This window comes from Brachyhypopomus gauderio, chromosome 12, assembly GCF_052324685.1.
Source record: "Brachyhypopomus gauderio isolate BG-103 chromosome 12, BGAUD_0.2, whole genome shotgun sequence".
NCBI lineage: Eukaryota > Metazoa > Chordata > Actinopteri > Gymnotiformes > Hypopomidae > Brachyhypopomus > Brachyhypopomus gauderio.
In genome coordinates, this window is record NC_135222.1 from 19863133 (window position 1) to 19885721 (window position 22589).

General features: G+C 46.1%; 1 protein-coding gene across 3 annotated transcripts in view; it reads left to right on the forward strand.

Moving 5' to 3' along the window:
- galnt18b (UDP-N-acetyl-alpha-D-galactosamine:polypeptide N-acetylgalactosaminyltransferase 18b) overlaps positions 1-22589 on the forward strand; it is a 48796-nt gene that overhangs the window by 16937 nt on the left and 9270 nt on the right. For 2 of the 3 annotated variants that reach the window (XM_077023634.1, XM_077023633.1), the window contains exons 2-7: positions 8591-8786; positions 9427-9593; positions 13815-13998; positions 14573-14770; positions 15024-15138; positions 21222-21407. In XM_077023634.1, the coding sequence (XP_076879749.1) occupies positions 8704-8786; positions 9427-9593; positions 13815-13998; positions 14573-14770; positions 15024-15138; positions 21222-21407 (933 nt within the window). In that variant the 5' untranslated portion in view covers positions 8591-8703. Of the gene's footprint in view, positions 1-5577; positions 5760-8590; positions 8787-9426; positions 9594-13814; positions 13999-14572; positions 14771-15023; positions 15139-21221; positions 21408-22589 lie in introns of those variants that run through there. The other variant, XM_077023635.1, reaches the window with a different exon arrangement.

The following is a 22589-nucleotide window of genomic DNA, read 5'->3' on the forward strand; positions in this document are numbered from 1 at the left end:
GGCGGAGCTCATGTTGGAATCAGCCGAGCTGATGCTGAGTGGAGCCCTGTGAAATTTGCCCACAGATTCATTATTGCATATTAGACTCTGGAGCATTTAGCATGCTAGGGTATTTGAAATACAGCAGTGCCATCTAAGTAAGAGTGATAAATAAACAGGCCATAGTCTTGTCAGTACCAACTTGTTAGCTTGGTGTTTATGAACTCATTAACTTGCTTGTTGTGTGTGTGTGTGTGTGAGAGAGAGAGAGAGAGAGAGAGAGAGAGAGAGTGTATCCTCTACTGTTTTTGGAGGAGTGTGAGGGCATGGCACAACGTTTTTGCTGCTCTTCTGGACTGAGATTGATGTTGTCGTTACTGGGGTCTGTGGAAGGTAGTCCTCCAGCCTAGGGGTCACACCACCAAGTGTCCCCATCACTTCGGGGAGCCATTAGTGTCGGATGGAGGTGGAGTGGGTAGGGGATTGTTGGGGCTGTAGCATGTGTTTATATGTATATATATTTACACAATCACAGTTGGCAGCTATATCAGAGTGTCAGAGGGGGTCATGGTTGCAAAAAAGCAACAAAAGTTTTGTAAAGCCATAGTGATAGGAATCGTGGATAAGAAGTCAAGCATTTCAAAATTCAACCAGAATATGTCTGATACATTAAACGAGTCCAACTACTTGTTATCACAATAAACACTATTTTTATACCCCACACTTCCTCCGTGCCAGATGATGTATGAATATAATTGGTGATTTAAACCAATTATTTATTTACAACATCTGGCACCAAGATGTAAGCAGCAGATCGTTTCAGGACCTTTACATTTCGAGGCAGCGATTCCATGACTCAGATTTGCTTTTCCGGCACATCAGAGTAGAAATAGAAGCTTTACTTGCCAGGTATTCAGGGAATACACACATACAGAGAACATGTTCTTGGTTACAGTAGCTCACATCACACAGTTGCTTATACACAGTACTACAAAGGTTACTTTTGTAGTAACTCATGCACACACACATATACACACACAGTAATACATGTGAATCTTACATGTGTGTATGCTTTTAATTTTAAAAAGTGCTATGTACTGAGTGCAGCAGTTGGATTATCCATTTGTAGAATGAATAAGTAAATAATAAAAAAATAATGAAATATAGAGCAGATTAAGACAAAGGATTATGTCAAGATAAGAAGGAAGCATGTGTGTAATTGTGCATAATTTGGGATGTTATGTGCATTGTGATATTCAACTGTTCATGAGTGATTATATAAGGGAAAAGCCACTCTGTAGTGTGATGGGTCAGCTGTGGTTTTCTCCACAGGACTCCTGGAAGTGTGTAGATCCAGCAGTATGGGCAGGTTAACACCACTGGTCTCCTCTGCAGACCTGATAATGCGCTGCAGTCTGTGAAAGCTGCCCTACATCATAATGGAGGTCGCAATGACTGTGGTGGCTGTGTAGTGTTCACAACACCTTTCAGCCATAGCCAGTATTAATTGTTCAGCAGTTTGTAGTACAGTAGCTCTTCTGTGGGTTTGGAGCTTAAGAGCAAGTCTTCACTCCCCATACAGTGTGATGAGCACTGGTTCTGGTGTTGGTCCGTTGTTTTTTGGAACACTTTTAGAGGCCACTACCTGCCGTATGCTTGGAACACCACAGAACACCACCGATCACCATTGGTTTGACCCTTGTGAAAGTTGCTTGCCCAATTTTTTCCTACTTCCAACATTCAAGAAGTGATGGTTCTCCTTCAGCCTAATGTATCCCACCCCTCGACAGGTGCCACAGTAACGAGATAATCAATGTTATTCACCTGTCAGTGGTTTTAATGCTGTGGACTATTAGTGTATGTGTGTATATGTGTACCCACTTCTCATTACTCTGGAAGTGTGTGTGTGTGTGTGTGTGTGTGTGTGTGTGTGTGTGTGTGTGTGTGTGTGTGTGTGTGTGTGTGTGTGTGTGTGTGTGTGTGTTTTAATGAACCAGTGCAGCTGGTCTTCTAGAGCTGTTCTTAGCTTCCTGACTGATGTTGACACATAGGTGCTGCAGCAGAGTGATTTGAGCAGAGAGTGTTCGACTAGGACTCTGTGTTATCGCAGTTTTACATGCAAGCTCACATGTGACAAACAAAGTGCTCTGAGCTTAACGCAAAATTCAGAGAACCTCTGATACAGGAGAAGACAGAGACAGAGAGAGCAACGGCAGTCATTTCACTCAGACCTTTCTATTAAAGGAGGACATAAAGTCACGTCTCAACAAGCTTTTGCGTTGCACAGCAACAACAGAAAAAGAAATTGTGCAACACTGTTTGTCGTATTTTTATGATCATGTAGGTGGTGATTTATAACCACATGGGGCTATTTTGATCTTTCTTGGGCACTTGCTGCCGCCAGCATCTTCCTGCTGTGGCCGTGTTCTGGATGGATGCGTAGATGGAGGTGTAGATGTTGAATGGAGCACCAGTGGCATCCGTCACACACCAGCACCCGGGCAGCCGTACCCTCTCTCTTGAAATGCCACACCCTCTCCGCCTCCTTCCTGTGAGCCGGGAGCCTTCTTCCTGCGTGCGTCCTCGGATCAAAGGCACCGCCAGGATGAGGATACGGTGCCGCACAGTTCCCGCCCGCACGCTCGGATTAGCCCGCCCCTGCATGCTCTGATGCTCCCTCTGTTTCTAGCACACCTGGCTCAGCTCGTCAGCTAGCTAACGAGACCTTAATGAGTTTAAATGGGTTTGTAAGAGCAAAGAGAGCTAAACCCTGTACTCCTGGACACACACACTTTTCCACACATTTTCTCCACACACTCTCTTCACATACTGCTCTGAATCTTCTCTGCCTCTTGGCTAACTCCTCTGTGGATTACTGGGGGCATAAACCATATATTGAGCAATTTTAAAGCCGCAGGTAAAAGGCAGAAGATGCAGTGAAAAAAATCTAGTTATGGTGCGACACAGGCAGAGGGCATCAATCATACTCCAGGTTCTACAAGTTCTACAGGTGGTACAGAGGTACCCCAATCATCAGACCAAAGAGCCAGTTCTCCGACATAGCAGACAGAGCACCCATTTTACCTCCATTACTCTATCTCTGTCACTTAAGGGTTGCCACATTTTACGCAGGAAATATTTCCCAAGGCCACAGATGAAAGATTGTTCATCCCTGTCTGTCTGTTCACCTGTATTGTGGTCCGTTACGTAGCGATGGTACAGTGAGAAGTTTACCAGTTATGCAGTTATGGACATGGGCATTTTTACTAGTTCTAATTTGACCAGGTTCGTGCTTCTTAATGATCAGGCCAGGTCGCAGTGCACCTGTGTTTTGCTGGTGCGACTCGCTGTGCATGGAGGTGAGACGGCGTGCTGAGTCGTAATCAGCTGGCAGAAGCGACGTTTATCAGATCAGGAAGCACAGATAGAATAACGAAGGGCTAAGAGATGCGCTGTGCTGAATCATCGTGATGATGTTAATGTGTAACGTTATAATGGAATCACACTCACTCTCTCTCTCTGGCATCATACGCTTTCCGTGCTTCAGGGTCATTTCTGCTCAGCATTTTTGCATTCGCAGAAGACGTGTGTGTGTTTACATAGTGTTTACATATTTGCATGTAGGATAAATGTAGGATTGTAACCATTCTTAGACAGAGGATCTTCCAGAAACTTTAGAATTCATTCCATAGGTGTATGGTGTACATTTATTATATGGAGTTTACAGTAATGTGCTTTAATCTAAATCTAACTGTGTGGCTCCAAGAACTGTGCAGTCACTAAACTAGCGTCCTGTTGTTTCGCTAACACCTCTCTCCTCCTCACAAGCAAATTTTCTGTTGTCATGGAAACCTGTTTGTGAGAAGTTGTGGTACACTGTTTCTTTGTCTTGTGTGACTAGAGGGTAACAGACTGCTGGACTTGCTGTTAAAATGGACGGCCAGTGTGCTGGGTACATCGTCTCCACGCACTAACATGTCCTTTGTGGACATGGGCCCCACCTCGTACCACATAGCTGCTGGAGAGACTGACCTTCTCAGCTCTGACTGACGTGACCTGTGTGGTGTGCACACACAGACACACACACACACACAGACACACACACACACACACACACACACACACACGGCGAGAGCCAGACTTGCATTTCCCACACGAAGTCTCTGATCCCTGGCCACAGTGCTATGCGCATGTTGAAGGCAACCGGCATGTCTCTCGGGCTGCAGATCTAGTCCACTTCATGGAGCCTCAGAATTCCTGGGCTGCTAAAAAATCTTCGAAGCAACGCTGCTTCACATTTTGCCAAGTTTCCGAGTCGGAAAAAGCAGATCCTGACCACCACGCCATCTCCTCCTGCTCAGGAGGATAGAGTCTCGGTCCGCCCAATTAATCACAGTCCCCACTAGCCCCTTGAAGAAGCTTTCAGGCAGAGATTACACAGATTTTAGTCTTACTTTCCTGTCATAATTAAATTGCTCCCCCTGGAAAAGGGCTTTTCGGCAGATGTTGAAAAGTACCTGTTGCGTGACGGTTCACTTCATTGGATTCTGCGCTTTAAATGTGATCTTAAATGTAACGCTGGCGCTGTGGATTAATTTGTTATGATGTCCTGTGATTATTCTTCAAGTTAATTACCTGACATCAATAGTGCATTTGAATTCAATCATTAGCACCCATCAGATAATGCTGGTGAATATGAATGCCAAGCAGTAATTCCCCTGGTGGCCTGCAACTCTCCCTTTAAGGCTAACGGTCTTAGTTTAGACTTGACCCCTCTCACCTTTCTAAGATGTGTGAAGCTAAGGGTTTTTTAATGCCTCCTCTCTTCACAATGAGGGGATGTAGGCAGAGACGTACATTTATTCAGGTTATTGCAAGCTGTAGTTCTTTAATAATACTGCAGGCCTTGTTAGTTCATCAGTTTGTGTAAAGGTGGGATATGACGTGCTCAGGCTCTGCGTTCAGACTAGGGATGCAAATTATCGATTAATTCATTAATCGTTAGTTGATTGATCTTATCGATCGACTTTCGATTAATCGATAAGCGGCGTTTTCCACCTGAATTTCAGTGTTTCAATAGGGCTTTAAAAAATATTAGCTAAATATACTGCTCAAAAAAATTAAGGGAACACTAAAATAACACATCCTAGATCTCAATTAATAAAAATCTTTGAAATCAGTTGAAAATCTCTCATTTCTACCCGTTGTCTGTTCCATTTGCACAAGAGCAGTTGAAATTGATTCACAATCATTGTTGTTTCCTATCTGAACACGGAGTGTGGATGACTTGGAGTTACATTGTGTTGTTTAAGTGTTCCCTTTATTTTTTTTTAGCAGTGTAGTTAAAACACTTTCGTCAAAAAGTATATATTATATTATGATAATTATATTGTATTATATGATATATTGTTCAAGTAATTATGCATTAGGAATTTTTATGGTATAACAAAATACATTCTTTCATTTAAAAAAGGAATAAATTAAGGACTGGCTCCGTTCTTGCATTTGAAACATTAGACATTTTAAAAAATGTAAAAAAAAAATTTTAAAGAAGAAATTAAATAGAGAGCCAAACAGAATATTATTGAGCCTATGCTTGGACAATGTTTCTAGCGTTGTCGTGAACACATGCTGTAATGCGACCGGAGAGTGCCCAAGTTTCCACAACATCATTGAGCTTGTCAGTTAAACTGTCAGCGGTGTGTCTGTCCGACATGTTCGTCGTAATCAGCACTGCAGATTTTAGCTGCCAGTTCTCGTCAGTGTAGTGGCACGTCACGGTAATGTAACTTTATGTTGTTAGAGTCGTCCAACAATCTGTTGTAAGGGCTACAGCAGTAGTGGTAGCTAGCTTTGTTTTAGCTCACTCTTCATTTTTCATAGCGAGCTTCGAAAACGCTCGCCTTCCCAGTGTAGCTGTGATTTTAGGTTGACCAGGTGCACTGGTGATATGCAGGACAGCTGCATGCATGGTGTTCAAATGATAATTGAGTGAGCTAGTGGAACTGTTGTACTTCAATACCGCATTACACAGAGAACATTTGACTTCTTAGCCTAAATTAACAATGTTGAAATTGTAGCGACTACTACTCCTCGCAGCGAGTTCCCTAGTGACACTGGGAGAGCGGCGCCTGCGCGCGCCAGGGGAGGGGAAGAGAACAGTGCTGTTGTTTGAGTTGCGTGGAAAATAAAGTTTCCCTCCTCGGGATTTTCTGGATTACGCAGTTTCTGCCTTGTTTCCCGAACCCGCTTCAAAATGGTCCCACACCGCACGTCTTTTCGCCCGCTTCATTTTGTTTTCCACTCTGGTCTTTCGCGACACGTGTTCACCTCTCGTTCTTACACTCTGTTCAAGCTACTACAGGAGCGCTCTCTAACGATTAATCGTGATTAATACATTTTGATCGAGTAACGTCCTAATCGACAATTAATCGAAAGTCGATTAATCATTTGCATCCCTAGTTCAGACCTTTCTCCGTTCAGAACATTGTGTAAAGTAAAACTCGTTTCCTAAATCGTATCGTCAGTGACCTGTTGTGAATGTGCACCTTATGTTCATAAACTGCCTTCGAACTAGAGACTTCTCAGATGTATTCAGTCCCTCAGATGAATTTTAGTTTATTTATTCTTTTGTTAGTTTTTTTCTTACCTATATGGTGTCTGTTGTGGTAGTTCCCATTTGGAGACTAAATGTATAAATAGCTCTAAGGGTATAAATTGGCTCAGAGCAACTCGCCGACATTTGCGTGTTTAATTACTCAGCTCAGTTATTTTTGCAGGGACGGCCGCATCTTTTCAGGCGTGTAACAAATTTGCTCCATTAGCAGTCATACACAACATAAAAATGGCTGATTTAACGACGGCGTGCTCAGAACTGCTGGGAGCCACACTTCCCACATTTTTTTCTTTTTCTGCCTCTTTCTAACCGACTGTAATATGCAGGAAACTGTTGCTGGCAAAAGATAGTGCCAGTTCCTCATGGCTGTAAGTGCTGATGTCCATGGGGTGTTCGCAAGGACTCGCGTGCTGCAGAGTGTGTTAGAGGGAGAGGGATGGAGGGTAATGGGGTCACATGCAGGGTCAAGGCCAGGGCCAATCAACAAGAAACCGGCGTAAGGCCGTGTGACCCTTTACATAGTGAAATTACATTTGATCCAGTCTGCGTAACGGGACTGAGAATGGCTCAGCTTAGCTAAACCCTTTTCAGCCAGATTGCATGTAACACCCAGATTGTATGCCTAGGACTGTACTTGTAGGGGCAAAACTGGTGTTTGCTGAAAGCCGGCAGCTTGGACCCACCAACATTGCCTTTATTTTGCCCGGTAGTGCTTGGTTCAGTGCTTGATTCGCTCTTGGGTCACCGCTCACCTGGCGTCCACGGTGCGGCAACTCTGAAGAGCCTCCGTGGGCCCACCTGTGCCTGCGCAGTGCCAGGTGTCAGGTTCCCCCGACTGAATACAGCGTTCAGGCCTGTGACTGTTGCATGACTGTCTGGTGGGGTGGGAAGCTGTGTTGAAATAACAGCCCTCGTCGGCTCTAGTGATGTGGACTATGGTGAACATATCCATTATGGCTTTGCCAGCTTATCCTTTTGCCCACATTTACCTCAGTATGTGGATACTTTACCTCGGGCACGTTTGATGCTAACGTATCAGGACCACAGGGACCAGGAGGACATCGTTTCTGTTACCCGAACAACGAGGCACATGGCACTGCGTCTACTTGCTCCAAAGCCGGGGTCTGCGGCTGACTCTGCGGGAAAGGTCGCCGCAGACGTCCAAGCGAAAAGGTCAAAGTGAATAAAATACGTTCAGTGGTTACAGACGAAAAGAGATGCTGGGTTAGGCACAATAGCGCAACCAGTTCTAGTTTCTTGTTGCCCTGAAGATTGTTGTATTTTGTTCAATAAACATATCCGTTTTCTTTAATCTTCTCTTTAGCGGTCTGAAACATCGTCTCTGTGTGTGAGCTTGTGTATGGGATGGAAGACGGCACCACAAGCATTGTTCTACACTGTTCAGTTTAATATTACAGTGTATTGTCCAACTCTACTGGGCCATTTAAATGATAGCCCCAAGGCATAATGTGGACTTATGGGAGTTAAAATGGAGGCTTTTATTTGGGCCATGAAGTGTAGTCTATTTAAATCCAATCTGATTTAAGGGGCAAACACTGCAATCACATGAGGAGTGTTCAGACTCACCACCTTCCTTGCTGTTTATCACATTAATCAGAGTCTTCGAGCTCTGTTCACAGTGTTTGGGTGTCATCTACATTGTAAAACGCTTAGTTGTGGCTTCATTTCCTGACAGAGGGTTTTCCCTCTGATTTTTTTCCCCATTATATAATTTAAGTAATGCTGTTCCCTTGGCTCATTTGTGAGACCGGTCCAGAGTTTTGTAAAGTATTCAGTGTGAATTAATGTGTACAAAACTGCAGTTTAACCTTTACGTGAATTAAAATACCAAGCTGAAGTAGCATGAATATTTTCCAGGATATTTTACCTCACAAGTTCCATTCCAGCATGTCCCTGTGGAGTTGTGGAGTTGAGTGACCCTGTGTGTGGCCGATTTCACCGACAATTGCCCCTGTCTGTTTCTGGCCCTGGCAGAAACCCCACTGAAGGGCGACAGTGATCAGGTGGACCACTCCTTCTCCGACTCCTCCCTCTTCAGTCACTGGGGTCAGGAGCTGAGTCCAGACAACCGCCGTGTGGCCCTTAAGATGTTCCAATACTACGGCTACAACGGTTACCTCAGTGACCGCCTGCCCATGGGAAGAGCCATCCCGGACTACCGACCCGAGGGGTGAGACATCTCAACCGTATGCTGTTTTTACAACCTTACTGCATGATGTTGTTAAAGCTTTACTGGAACCATAGTTGTGTTGTTGTATTGGCATGTGTGTGACTGGAAAGGGCGTTTTTGTATACATTTGCATTATTAAGATGTGAAAATGTGCTCATGTGAGACAGAACGTCCTGGAGAAGCACAAGAACAGCTTTGTTTTTCCCTGGAAGTTTCTATTGCTGGTTTGAGCCATAGATGATGTAGCTCTACGGTGGACACGGACCCACACGGTTGTGACAAGCATCAAGTTTTGTACAGAAATGCCTTGTTCTCTGACCTGTAATTACTGTGTCAGTTTTCTTGAGGCGTGAGAGACTCTTTATGTGTGGATTTTCCCCCCGTTTGTTTTCTTTCTCAGGGGAATAAAATTCAGGCGGATGTCACAGTCGGTCTCCCAGGCTCATATCTGTAAAATATGTAAAACTGCCAGGAACATTGACCCACCAGAACCAGTCTGTAGCCCTGTCAGTCGACTGAACTGATGCTGAAAATTCCGTCTAGATTGCCATGCTGACATTTGAAAAAGTGCTCCGGACTTTGAGACCTGACCGCTGGTCTTCTGTTTCTTTCTCGGCTCGGCCGCGTGCTCTTCATGCAGGTGTAAGAACATCTCCTACCCCAGCAGCCTTCCCCAGGTCAGCGTGGTCTTCATCTTCGTAAACGAGGCTCTCTCCGTCCTCCTGCGTTCTGTCCACTCTGCCATGCAGAGGACACCCGGCCACCTCCTCAAAGAGATCATCCTGGTGGACGACAACAGCAGTAGCGGTGAGACAGCACACACACGGGGGAGCTTTTTGTCACGGCTGTTTATTTATTTATGTATTTATCATGTTGATTTGTTTTTCTTCTTCTCCACTGTTGAGGAATAGAGCAAGCGAGGAAATTGAAATTCTCTTTTTAAAGAGCACCTAATTTCCTGGGATGCTGACTGGGATAAATATCGAGGACTTTAGCAAGAACACACACTTCCTCTTTTGCTACACGCGTGCCCGTTGGACTTTTCTCTGTGATTCTTAGCCTTAATAATTGCTCACTGTATGCCTTAATGACTTCATTTCTTTAATCTAACCCTTTAATGTGCATAATTAGACTATGTAGAGTGGATTAAGGAGATAGGTATAAGAATACTAATTAGCAAAAATGTTTAGGAAATATTTGCCTGGGGTACATTACACTAGGGAGAGAATAATGCTGATGTTACAGGGAAATAAACCCACATGAGAGGCCATCGTTTTTGTTCAGGTTCTAGTTCTAGCTCCTTACGCCTAGTTAGTTCTAGTTCTTTAGTTACCAGGACCTGCAAGTTACAGATGACAATGATAAATGAAGAACACTGTACTGTGCTGGTACACCATGACTGACAACTGGTTTTCAGAAGTGGCTCAGACCAAACGTGTAGCCCTCCCACAGAGGGGAGTGGCTTAGATCGGTTTTGGATCCCACACACGCCAGCGGCGTCCTGCTGCTCGTGGAGGGCGTGGGGCGTGGTCCCTGCTGCTGGCTGGCTCATCTCTCTTGTGCTGCTTTCAAAATGGTCAACTGCTGCGAAGATTTTTAAGCAGCGGAATTTCAGCCATCTTTAGCAAGTCCAGTCACACCAGCACTGACATTTCGCAGACACCGCCACTGCATGGGTGTGTGTGCCAGCGTGCTGGTTCAGATGGCGGCCCACTTTCGCGATGGCTGTGACTGCTAATGTCATCACTGCTAAGTGCCGTCACCCGGGCACCTCCGTGGGGCGGCCAGGCTCTTTCCGGTGGTGACCTTGCACACCTGCGTCCAGGGCTCGGTTCACCGTGGCGCTCATTAGCATGCTGCTGGCCCCGTGACCGCACCGCGAAAGAGGGGGCGACGTGGCCTCCCTCAACCTGCACTAATTGGTCAGTTTTGTGGACGCGGTAGGTCACGTGTGCGCCGTGTGTTTGTGCGGTGGCAGACGAGCCGTCTTCAGACGCTGACAACGGGCTGTCTTTGCCTGTCCAACCGAGCGACGGGTCACGGGGTGTCCACTTCAGCTGGTGACAGGGAGTCAACGCCAGGGCCATAACCGCAAGACCTGCCTCTGTTGCATGCCAGTCAAAGGCTGTAGAGGGTGAGGAACAAAACAAAGGGAAAAGCGTTGGTAGTAACAGTAATCCCATGTCTCCTTCAAAAACATGAACTCTGTCTGCTTTTATGCTTTCTCTGAACATAACTGCAGGAGATGAAGTGGGATTTGTTATCTTAATCCACTGTCTTAGTCTCCTGTCCGTCTCTTCTGCTGCGTAAGACCCCGTGCACTTTTCACTGGGCCCGGGGGGGCGCGTTGATAGGAGGCTTTGCTCACGGTGTTCTTCGTCATGCATTAGCAGATCAGTTCGACACGCTGTTTCCATGTGTCCTCTGAGGAGCTACGTATATAGAGAGGGCAGGAAGGGGGGAGGGCAGTTGGGTTTGTTGTGTATTGCTTTCAGAGCTGACAGGGATTTTTCTTTTACATCTCTGGGTTGTCCAAATGATAGATATACCCTTTCTGATCCTCTCCCCTGACTGGCAGCACCTAGCTGAAAGGTAAAGTCATGGAGGGAGTTTTAAATGTCAGAGGTGGACACCGGGGGAGGAGAAGAAATGTCATTTTCAAAAGCTCTGCTATCATATGATGCTCTTTGGGGGGCGGTGTGGAAAACATTCTATGGCTTAAAGAGCTGAGTAGATTTTGTTTGTGAAGAGATGATACCACTGTTAGTAGTTCTGCATGGTCTAATGTAATAAGGGCCCTTGAGGTAGTGTTTTATGAAAGATTGATACTGTGGTCATGCATAGCTCAGAGATAATGGACCAGTTATACCCAGTTATACCCAGTGCTTCAATGTGATTCATGCCAAACTGTTACTGGTTAATATTCTTCACTCAGATCAAGCCTCTTTGAATTTGAATTTGTTAATTATTAATCTAGAGGAGGTAAAATATAATAAAATTTATCATATATATATATACACACTGAGGAAATGCTTTGCTTTCAGGGTAGGGCTGAAGACGAGGGAGGTGGGGGGGGGCCATCAGCCTAAAATCAGAGAACAGATTTCATTTAGTGTTTCCCTGTTCCATCCAAAGACTTAGCCGGGGGGAGGGTGGAGGGTGCATGGGAGGGGGGCATTAACGCAATTTGAGGAGCAGAGAACTCGTATCAAACTTCCTGCAAAAAAAAAATAAAATCCCACGAAGAAGGAGAAGGGGAAGTTACACAGCCATTCTCTGCACGTTTCCACGTGCAATTCCACCTTCTTGATGATCGATGAAGGGCCGCCATCTGCTCAAGGGTAAACAATATAGGAGTACGCCTGGCTGAACCGCTCGGCACACTGGGGGAAGGGAGGGGGGAGGCGGGATGCTTTGTGCTGGCATGACACGAGGGCTTCGAGGGAACTTTTACCCGAACACACGGGTTTGGTGGGGTCTCCATTAATAACCGCAGCATCGTTGACTGTGGCCAGGGCCCACACAAGGAGGGTGGTGTGAGCTGTGCTTTCTCGTGGTGCGTACATACTCATGGAGCGTGTGAGCTGGGGAGATGCCCAGGACTCAGTAACAGCAGTGGCCGGGCGTTGTGAGAGGCCTGGCCTTCCGGGTCTCCCAGTCCTAGCCGGACGTTGGCTGCGAGAACATTCGTTAGCCGGCGGTAATGTGCGATGACACTTGGCACAGGAGCTGCCAGGAATGAGAGGGAGATCCTGCTTGGGTCTTTCCGTTGCCTTCAGTTCTTGAACGACATCGTCCGCCACATTGTCTTGTTTGTAAAGCCTCTAATCATTAATTTGTCTTAATAGCAACATGTGCGTTGTTGTATCGGTAGCACTGGGTTTCTTTGTGGCCCTTAGCCGCACCATCTGCTTGTTATGATAGGGAACTGTTTGTCATGCAGGGAAACTGGAAGTAATTGCCCTCACAGACGAGCCCATTTACACATAATACACATGCATGTGTGCACGCACATACATACAGGCATTTCAGAAGAGCTTATAAAACCATATCTAATTCTCCATTTCAAGCATTATTAGAAGCCATTTCTTTTGTCAATAGTGATTCAATGTGCTCGAATGTTCTCTGGATTAAAGAGAACAGTTCGTAGTTAATATGGTGGATTGCAGATTATTGTCACAAGAATTTAACGCAGTGGTAGTATAATATGATTAGGCTTTAGAGAGAAGCAGGGTTGAATGAACACCCACAGAAATTACTTATGTATTTTACATCCTGCCTCTTCAGAGAAGCCCCTCAGAACTAATTCATCTCTTACTCAGCCCGGTAAAGCAAGCGGCTAGTGAAAGAACCCAGAGCACAGACAAAGACATGAGTGCTAATCAGATTTAATAAGCAGCATGCCAGGGAGACACAAGCAGTGCATTTATGCTGAGTGTCTGTAAGGAGCTCCTTGCTCAGACTGCTGCAGGGCACTGCATGGCAGACTCCCAGACTGCAGCCTTCAGGACTACGTCTGCTCCTCTAGTCACACAAAACTCAAAACTCATAGGCAGAGCTCATATGGAAGGAAACACACAGACAACACATGGAGTTACTACTAATGCCTTGGTGTTTTATCGGCCTCGCAACCTTTGCGCATGAATTCAAAGTTGCCGTAAAATGTATGTTATATATTGTATTTAGCTGAAGTAGGTGTGAGGTGGGGTAAGGTATGAACAGCCTTACCATACGATCTGCCAAGCCAGGTTGTTGTGGTTAAGCTCCGCCCCCCTGGCTGTGCATTCTGGTACAGTGAAGAATGGATTTATAGGGTCGGAGGTAGTTCTGGAAGGTAGTATTATCACAATCAGAGTCTACAGCATCTCCATTTAACCAGAGATAATGAGGACAGAGCTGTGGGAATAGTGCTCTGGGACCTGATGCTTCTTCTCGTACATTTCTCTCTCTCTCTCTCTTTCTCTCTCTCTCACTCGGTCTCTCCCTCATCTGTCTTTCTGCCTCTCTCTACAATATTTCACTCTCTAGAGGAGCTCAAGGAGAAACTGCAGGAGTTTGTGGAGGAGACGAATGCTAAACACCCGGCCTTCATCAAGGTGGTTCGTCACACCAAGCAGGAGGGGTTGATCCGTTCGCGCGTGAGCGGCTGGAGGGTGGCCACCGCCCCCGTGGTGGCCCTGTTCGACGCCCATGTAGAGTTCAACACGGGCTGGTGGGTGAGCCATTCGGCCTTGGAGAAGCGGCACGGGGAATAAAGTATTGCATTAATATTGAATGAGTGTCTTTCATAATTTATGTTGATGCTGATATACGGTGTTGGGTTGCATGTATGTTGTATTGGAGGCACTGAAGAGGTGAAATATTTGCATGGGCATTTACAGACAAAGCAATCCATCTGATCCTGGGAACATGTCCAGGAGTTCACCTTTGAACACAAAGCATAATTCAGTCCCTCTTCAACGCCACCCCCCCCCCCCCCCCCCCCATGCTTATTATTAGCCTCTATCAAAATCACATTCCACATTAAAAGCTGCTCATGTAGACTGCCACTGTTACTTACATAACAATCTGACCCAGATATGTCAGTACAGTCTGAACCGCATCCAGAATACTTCTCTCTTGAATCCCTTTTCACGTGATCCTTAACCCAAGTCTGCTGGAATGCAAAACTTTGGTCTCAGGGCACAACTGCCCAGTCTTCAAACCACCATGTTCTGCAGATGCTTCAGATGCTTTAAAGGCTGCGTTGTGCTCCAGCGAGAACTGCACTTTGCCTTTGGCTGCAGGGCAGAGCCGATTCTCCAGAGGATCCAGGAGGACAGAACTCGGATCATATCGCCGTCCTTCGACAACATCAAATACGACACGTTTGAGGTGGAGGAGTACCCGCTCTCTGCTCAGGGCTTCGACTGGGAGCTGTGGTGCAGATACCTGAACCCACCCAAGTCCTGGTGGAATCTGAACAACACCACCGCGCCTATCAGGTAAAGGTCTGGCTGTTCCCAATTCTGTTTGCATCGACAGAATCTATGAGAATTTCTATGAGTACTCTCATATAACATGAAGCTAAACAGGTACGTAAGTGACCCAAACTAGCCCTAGGTAGTACCAGGAAGTACTTGTTCTTATGAAAGCATAGTAGCTGTTCCTGTTCAAAACCACAGCGCTAATATTCTTGGCTCAGCCAGTATTACTTTAGTCATGTCCGCCGCTCCGGTGGCATTTGCCCCCCTGCAGGAGTCCTGCTCTGATTGGCTGCTTCGTGGTGGACAGGCAGTACTTTGCGGAGATCGGGTTGCTGGACGAGGGCATGGAGATCTACGGCGGGGAGAATGTGGAGCTGGGTGTGAGGGTGAGTGATGAGGGCGCCCCCCGCAGGCCACAGTGTGTAATGAAGATGGTGGTCTCTCACCTGAAGGATTAATGGCAGTGGCTCATCTGACGCTTTGCTCAGATGGCCGAATCCTGGCATGGGTGAGGTGGTGTCTGCGTAAATCGTAACTCTTAAGTTCTCTTAAGCTGTATTTGTAATACAGGTTCATATATAACTCGGTCTTATTTCAGATATGTTGTCTAATGTACACTTGAATAAGACATGGCATGAATGTTAGTAGAAATTATTTGCATTCATTGTATTCATGGACAGACATGAAAAACACACACACACACACACACACACACACACACACACACACACACACACACACACACACACACACACACAAGGTAGATGCTTCAGTTGGTTCTTTTGCATGCGTGTGGGTGAGCTGGTGGTGGGTGTGTGTGTGTGTGTGTGTGTGTGTATGCAAGTTTGTGTGTGTGTACTTCAAAAGGAATATGAAAATAAAATGGACATGAGTGGATATTGTAGATCACTGGAAGCCTCAGAAGAACTGACCTTCTAAGATATTTTGCTTTAAATGAAATGTAATAAATTGCAACTTCAGGTCCATTTCAGCATTTTATATTTGCGTAGATTGTGTTCATCTAGTCAGGTATTCCTTCTCTCTGTCATTTCGGACATCTTAGAACAAACTACATGCTGTGAGATGGACAAGCGGATGTGTTAGGGTTCTCGAGTACAGCTATTTATAGGTAGCCAACAAGTGTTAAGGACTGTATCACCACCAAACACAGCTATCAGCTCCTGTGATAACAGCCAGGAACTTGGCTGGTCCTCTACTGATGCCAGGACATTCAGAGAGTTGTTCACTTGCACTGTTTGCAATGACATAATCATATCAGAACCGAATCAGAAATACAGAAATCCCAGGTGGAATTGCGGAAAAACAGATCAGGACTCTTTCGACTAGTATGTTTCGAGAATCATCAATCACTCCAACGGAAGCAGGAGGAGGAGAGGAAGGATATGGCTCTCTCTGGTCATTTTCCTTCCTTCAATGACATTCTCTTAAGATTTCTATTTTTGATAATGGCCTGCTGATTGCTTTTCTGTGGAATCACACACAATTTTCTTTTAAATACAGTATAGGCTTGTTTCTGCCATACATTTCTGCCATACATCCCTCACCATTTTTATAAATAGAAAATGAACTATTGTGATTGCATTATATGCAGTAACAAAAGAGGCCCGGCACGGTGGATTTTTGCACAGACCCCAATCTCCTGCTCGACACAGGTTAAAAGTAGCCGTGGGTGGCGGCACTATTCCTGTGGGAGGCGGCTCTGTTCCTGTGGGAGGCGGCCTTGGTCCCGAGGGCTAATTGCATTCATGCATGCTGACGGCTGCTGGAGAGATTGCAAGGGATTGGGCATGAGGAGGGAGGGGTAGGTTTGGAGGCCAAGTGGAGGGCCAGGGGTACAAGATTAGAGGCCCGTGAGGCTTTGGCACTGACTCCAGAACACCAGGTCCAGTTTAGCCCTTGCTGAGCCCAGCATATTGGGATGGACTTGGCGGGCCAGTTGCCCTGTCACTCCCAGACATTACTGCACTGTCACTGGAGGCAAGAGCCTTTCACTGTATTGACCTCTACTGGCAGTGACAAGATGATTAATTTGTTTGATGATTTAAAGTTGCCTACATGCCCTTCTTACTCCTTGAGACTTTTACACATCATCACGCTGTGGGTGAGCTATCAATCGCTATTCAAACTCATACCCTGTGGACGTGCTACCATTCGCTATTCAAACTCATACCCTGTGGACGTGCTACCATTCGCTATTCAAACTCATACCCTGTGGATGTGCTACCATTCGCTATTCAAACTCATACCATGTGGACGTGCTACCATTTGCTGTTGATACTCATACCCTGTGGACGTGCTACCATTAGCTATTCAAACTCATATCCTGTGGACGTGCTACCATTCGCTATTCAAACTCATATCCTGTGGACGTGCTACCATTCGCTATTCAAACTCATACCCTGTAGATAAACTAACATTCACTTTTCTGACTCGTACCCTGTAGATGTGCTAACATTTGCTATTGAAACTCATACCCTGTGGATGTGCTAGCATTCATTATTGAAACTCATACGCTGTAGATGTGCTATTCGCTATTGAAACTCATACCCTGTGGATGTGCTAGCATTCGCTATTGAAACTCATACCCTGGACGTGCTAGCATTCACTCTTGAAACTCATATGGATGTGCTAGCATTCGCTATTGAAACTCATATGCTGTGGATGTGCTAGCATTCGCTATTGAAACTCATACCCTGTAGGTGTGTTAGAATTCACTATTCAAACTAATACCCCATTGGTGTGCTAGCATTAGCTATTCCAACTCATACCCCGCGGATGTGTTAGCATTCGCTGCTCAAACTCACACCCCACGGGAGTGATAGCATTCATTTACCAATCTCTGTGGAACCAGAACAATTGCATATCCTTCCTGAACAAATTTTTCATAGAAATCGTTATATATCAGCATTCTTGGTGAACGTGTTGATAAATTCTGCTTGGGCACGAGCTCTGACTGCCAGACCTCTCTGAGGTGAAGAATACTCCACCGATTGCACAGTGCCATGGCTCGTAAACCATTTATGCAAATGCTCAGGTCTGCACTTTATAAAAACGACCGTGCTCAGGACCTATGTGAGGCTTAGCGCACCTTAGACAGGGTATGAAAGTCTGGTGATGAAGCAGACCACGTCCAAACATGGGCACAGTACTGACGCCAAGCGTAGGTGGGTTTGGCCTTGCAAATGTTTCGCTGACTTCCTGTGTTAATGTCCTACTGTTTCAGGCATGGCAAGGTGGATTTTGCTTTTTTTTTTTCTTCTTTTTTTTACATAGGAAGTGTTCATTTAATCTACAAATAAGCCACAAATACACAGGTTTTCATTATAATGCTACCCTACACTAAATAAATCAGAAACTTTTAATCATCACCGGGTGCTGGATTGAAGTTGACAGACTTGAAGCTACCTGGTTAATAACTCTTCCTGGGGAAACAGAGGTGGAAGAGAAGAGAGGTCACACACACACACACACACACACACACACACACACACACACACACACACACACACACACACGCACACACACACAGCAGGGTCGGAAGCTCTTCATCACTTTCTTCTGTTTGAATTTCCCTTTTTCCCTTAATCTCTCTCTCTCTCTGACTCTCTCACTTCATCTGTCTCTGTCCATCCCCCTCTGTCTCTCTCTCTCTGACTCTCTTCATCTGTCTCTGTCCATCACCTTTCTCTCTTCCCCTCTCTCTCTCTCTCTCTCTCTCTCTCTCTCTCTCTCTCTCTCTCTCTCTCTCTCCCCAATGGACCTACATTTCTGATTGCTGATGTTGCTGCTCTGTGCAGTAGATGATGGCGGGAGGTTGATATAGAGGCCTCGGAACTCTTCAATCATGGGCAGGTGGCACAGTTCCTTCCACCTCACCCCACAGCCCTCTGGGATGGGGCCAGGCCACTGGGGCAGTATTGTCTAATGAGGGTTTTTTGATGTTACTGTTCTACACATGCTTCACCCTGGGGGCTGGTGGAGAGGGTGGAGGATGAGGTGTGACATCGAGTGTTCACACTACTGGAGTATTTGCTGCAGATATGTGAAGCAGCGATAGAACTCCAGGTTTTCAGAGCTGAGGGGATGTGAGGAGGTGTTTATAGAGACATGATCCTCAAAAGGCACTGTTCAATCGTAAACATCACTGGGAAAATATATTCAATGCCGCCAACAACTTTGTGCTGCAGTTATTGTATCTGAATTCAAAGGTTTTGGCTGTGTGGGTGTGTGTGTCTTGTGTGTGTTACCATGTCTGTCAGACAGCTGAGCTTTCTCAATTAGCTATCGCTCTGGTTTCTATCTGACTGGCTTTCTCAGCTCTGGACCGACAGGAGAGGGAGAATAAGGACAAAGGTACACTGAGGTACTTGCCAGCCCTGTGTGCTCCCGTTTCACTAGCCCAGACGTCTCTCTTTGCTAAGGACTGAAGGGGCTGTTCTGTGCTGGAATGGCTGGAATGGAACTTAGGCAATGTTTGCAAATTGAATGAATGACAGTTCACTTCATTTGAACAGATCAGAATCTGTATTAGCACAGTGGGATAAACTCAAATACAGGGGGAGCCAGCATTGTAGGAGTTATTGTTTTTGGTGATTGAAGGGCGTTTGTGCAGACAGGAGCAAGACGGGGGAGTGTTAGTGCACCAGCTGAGCGCTAACAGGAAGAACTGGGAGACAAGAGTAAACACACAATATACACATCATCACTCGCCTCGCCACCCCACAACACCACACACATCGCCGCACTTCACCTCATATGCTAATGCCGCTTGCAAAGGGGAAACGGAAATACTGGAATCAACGGTTTGGAGACCGGTGAAGTGTGTGATCTGTGGAGATCCAGCTCAGATGTGGTGTTTTTTGGCTAAATAGAGTGATATAATATCAGTAGGAGGTGGCAGCAGGTTATCCACCTACGCACAGACCTGTGCGCCCTGCAGCGCTCACCACAAGAAACAAGTAAGTCTTTATTTAGCACCTGTGGAGCCATTTACCACAGTTCGTCTTGTATAGCCCCCTCTGTTGGACATTTGCGGTCAGTCCTACTGACATCTATGGAGGGTGAAGGTGCTTTGGTGGTGGATATGCAACACCATCATGGTGGTGGAGACTAATTAGCATAAAATTGACCTTTGACTCATCTTGCACCTTTAACCTTACAGGACTACTACCGCCACATGCGCTGCAGTTGCACTGCCTTTGTAAAAATGAATCAGTTGCTGACAGCATTGTTTTTCCAATGTAGATGCGATTCACGTTTCTCTTAATATTTGCACAGCTGCCATAACTTTAAACAATATTTACAGTGAGAGGGACAGAATATTTTTTGCACTGTTGTTTCACTGCTTAACGAAAAATGATGGATGATTCAAATGTGCTGGGGGTTGAATGACACCACCGGGAACGTTCCAACACTTTAATGCTGTAAAGACCAAACTGGGACATTAAGGAGGCAAAGAAATGTCTTTAACCGTGGTTGCAAATTCATGCAATTTCAGTCCCTCACACTACACACATTTGTTTTACATTAACATAATATTTATTAATATAATATTAATAATTCATTAATATAATATAGTCAGCTTCAGCTTTCCTCTGGTCTCCATGATGCCAGTAAACCCCGCCCCATCTCTGACTAACTCATTTGAAACATGCGAACCCCCCCCCCCCCCCCCCCCCCCCCCATTCCAAAGGTTGTATGGCAGAGTTGCTGTCTGTCTAGATGATGCAGTTATCTGGAAATCAATTGTATAGTTCCGAGTTACCAAAGCCAACATGCTTTTCCAACAAGCCTCCCAGGAAACTTGACTGTGACAGTTGAAGTGTTCCAGAGCTCCCGGGGGCGGGTGTCCGGGCTGTTGGATCGCCTTCCATTTGCCCAGGCATCGGTAGTGGAGCTGAGAGAACACCAACCACGTTGGCAACGCGCCCCGCGATGCTCTCGGGCTGCTTGTGCACCAGCCCTGCCTCAACCGGGCCACACACACTTCACAGCCTGCCCCCACGCCAACGAGACAAATCCCAGCAGAGCAGCAGGGTGTTGCGGAGCAGAGTGGTGGTACGGATCACCGCTGCGCTCTTCAAGGGCAGAGAGAGGCAGACCTACACACACCCATGTGCAGAACTCAGTCATTAAGAACCCTCGTTGGGTTCTAAATGGCTTTCCAACCCCACTTTTGAGCTGTCTGTCAGCCCCTTCCTCTGTGTCCTTCAGAGCATGGTGCATTAGGAACATCATTTAGAGATGGAGCGTGCAGCTCAGATTTTATGTACCTCAGGAGGACATTTTATCAGTGTCTGGAAAAATCCATCATCTATTTTATGAACTTTCCTCTCCGCATGACCCGTCCTGCCTCGTTTGTCCTTAAGAAAGCCACATGTACCCAGATCAGGATTGCGTTCTCTTTGTATGCCATAGCAACAACGTCTAAGTGGTGTGTGACCCGCAGGTTTGGCAGTGCGGTGGCAGCGTGGAGGTGTTGCCCTGTGCCCGAATCGCCCACATCGAGCGCGCCCATAAGCCCTACACGGAGGACCTGACCGCCCACGTGCGTCGCAACGCCCTCCGGATGGCCGAGGTGTGGATGGATGAGTTCAAGAACCACGTCTACATGGCCTGGAACATTCCACAGGAGGTGGGTTCACCAGAAACTTAATTTCTATGTTCCTAACATGTATAAATAGCGCTGTGATTGGCCCTGACTACCTGATAGAAGTGTTATCTGTGAGCTTTAAGGTGTATAGCAGCTTATTAGGTTTGCAAAGTCACTTTTTTTCCACTTGTTTGTACTGTGCTGAGACGTGTTGTATTCTGTTCTACCTAATCCATCCTGGAGCTGTCTAATCTTTGTCCTCATTCTGCATTGCAGGGATGGGTCTGTTTAGACAAGTGCACAGAGCAGCACTCAGGGTGCATGGGCGTACACGCGTGTGTTTAGCAGCCATTACATTGTTTATAGCTGTGTGAAAGTAGATGGAATGGGTGGTGGTGGTGGTGGTGGTCATTGGTTAGGTCACTGTGGTTCATAGGCCTGGACAGAAAAAAATTATATGTGATGGCCATGCAGCATTTAATTTATATGGGCAGAGGCAGGACTTCATATTTCAGCTCTGGCGGGGTGAAAGGTCGCGGTGACAGTGTGCATGATGAGACTCATGAGCTCGGGAAGATCGTTCGGTCGGGGAAAGTACCTCTGTAGCATGTAATGGCTAGGGGGGCATACAGAAGTGTTTTGTTGTCCTTTTTCGTTATGCCATTACAGCCATGCCACAGTCTGAAAATGCCATCATGCTGGAGCCCTGTGAGAGAAAATACAATAAGGGAACAAGGAAAATACATATCAATTTTGGCATTTTTTTTTCATTTGTGCAGTATTAATGATGTACCAAGTGCCTTTGGAGAGTTTTGGGATCGTTCAGGCGCTTTTTACGGAACTGTGTCATCAGTCTTCGTTCGAGGGCAGTGATAGGATCCTCTGTGCAGACGGATAGTGGGAGTTGGTTTCCTCTCCTGGGTGCAAGTTCAGGACGGATTGAGGCACGCCTCCCCCATCTCTCCAGTATAAATGGTCTTCGAGTGGCAGCAGTGGAGTGCAGTGGCGTGTTGGTCGGCGTGCTTGGTGAAGGCACAGGTCGGTGTGCTGGTCCAGGTGGCGAAGTGTGTGTGAAGTAATGGGTAAAGAGGTTTCTCAAAGGAGAAATACTTGGTCCAGCTGGCGGAGGTGCATGACAGCTACACTTCCTCCACCTTCATTAGCAGCTGCATTATAGTTCCTGCTCCTCATCGTTAATCTCTTACGCTTTTATTAGTGCTCCAC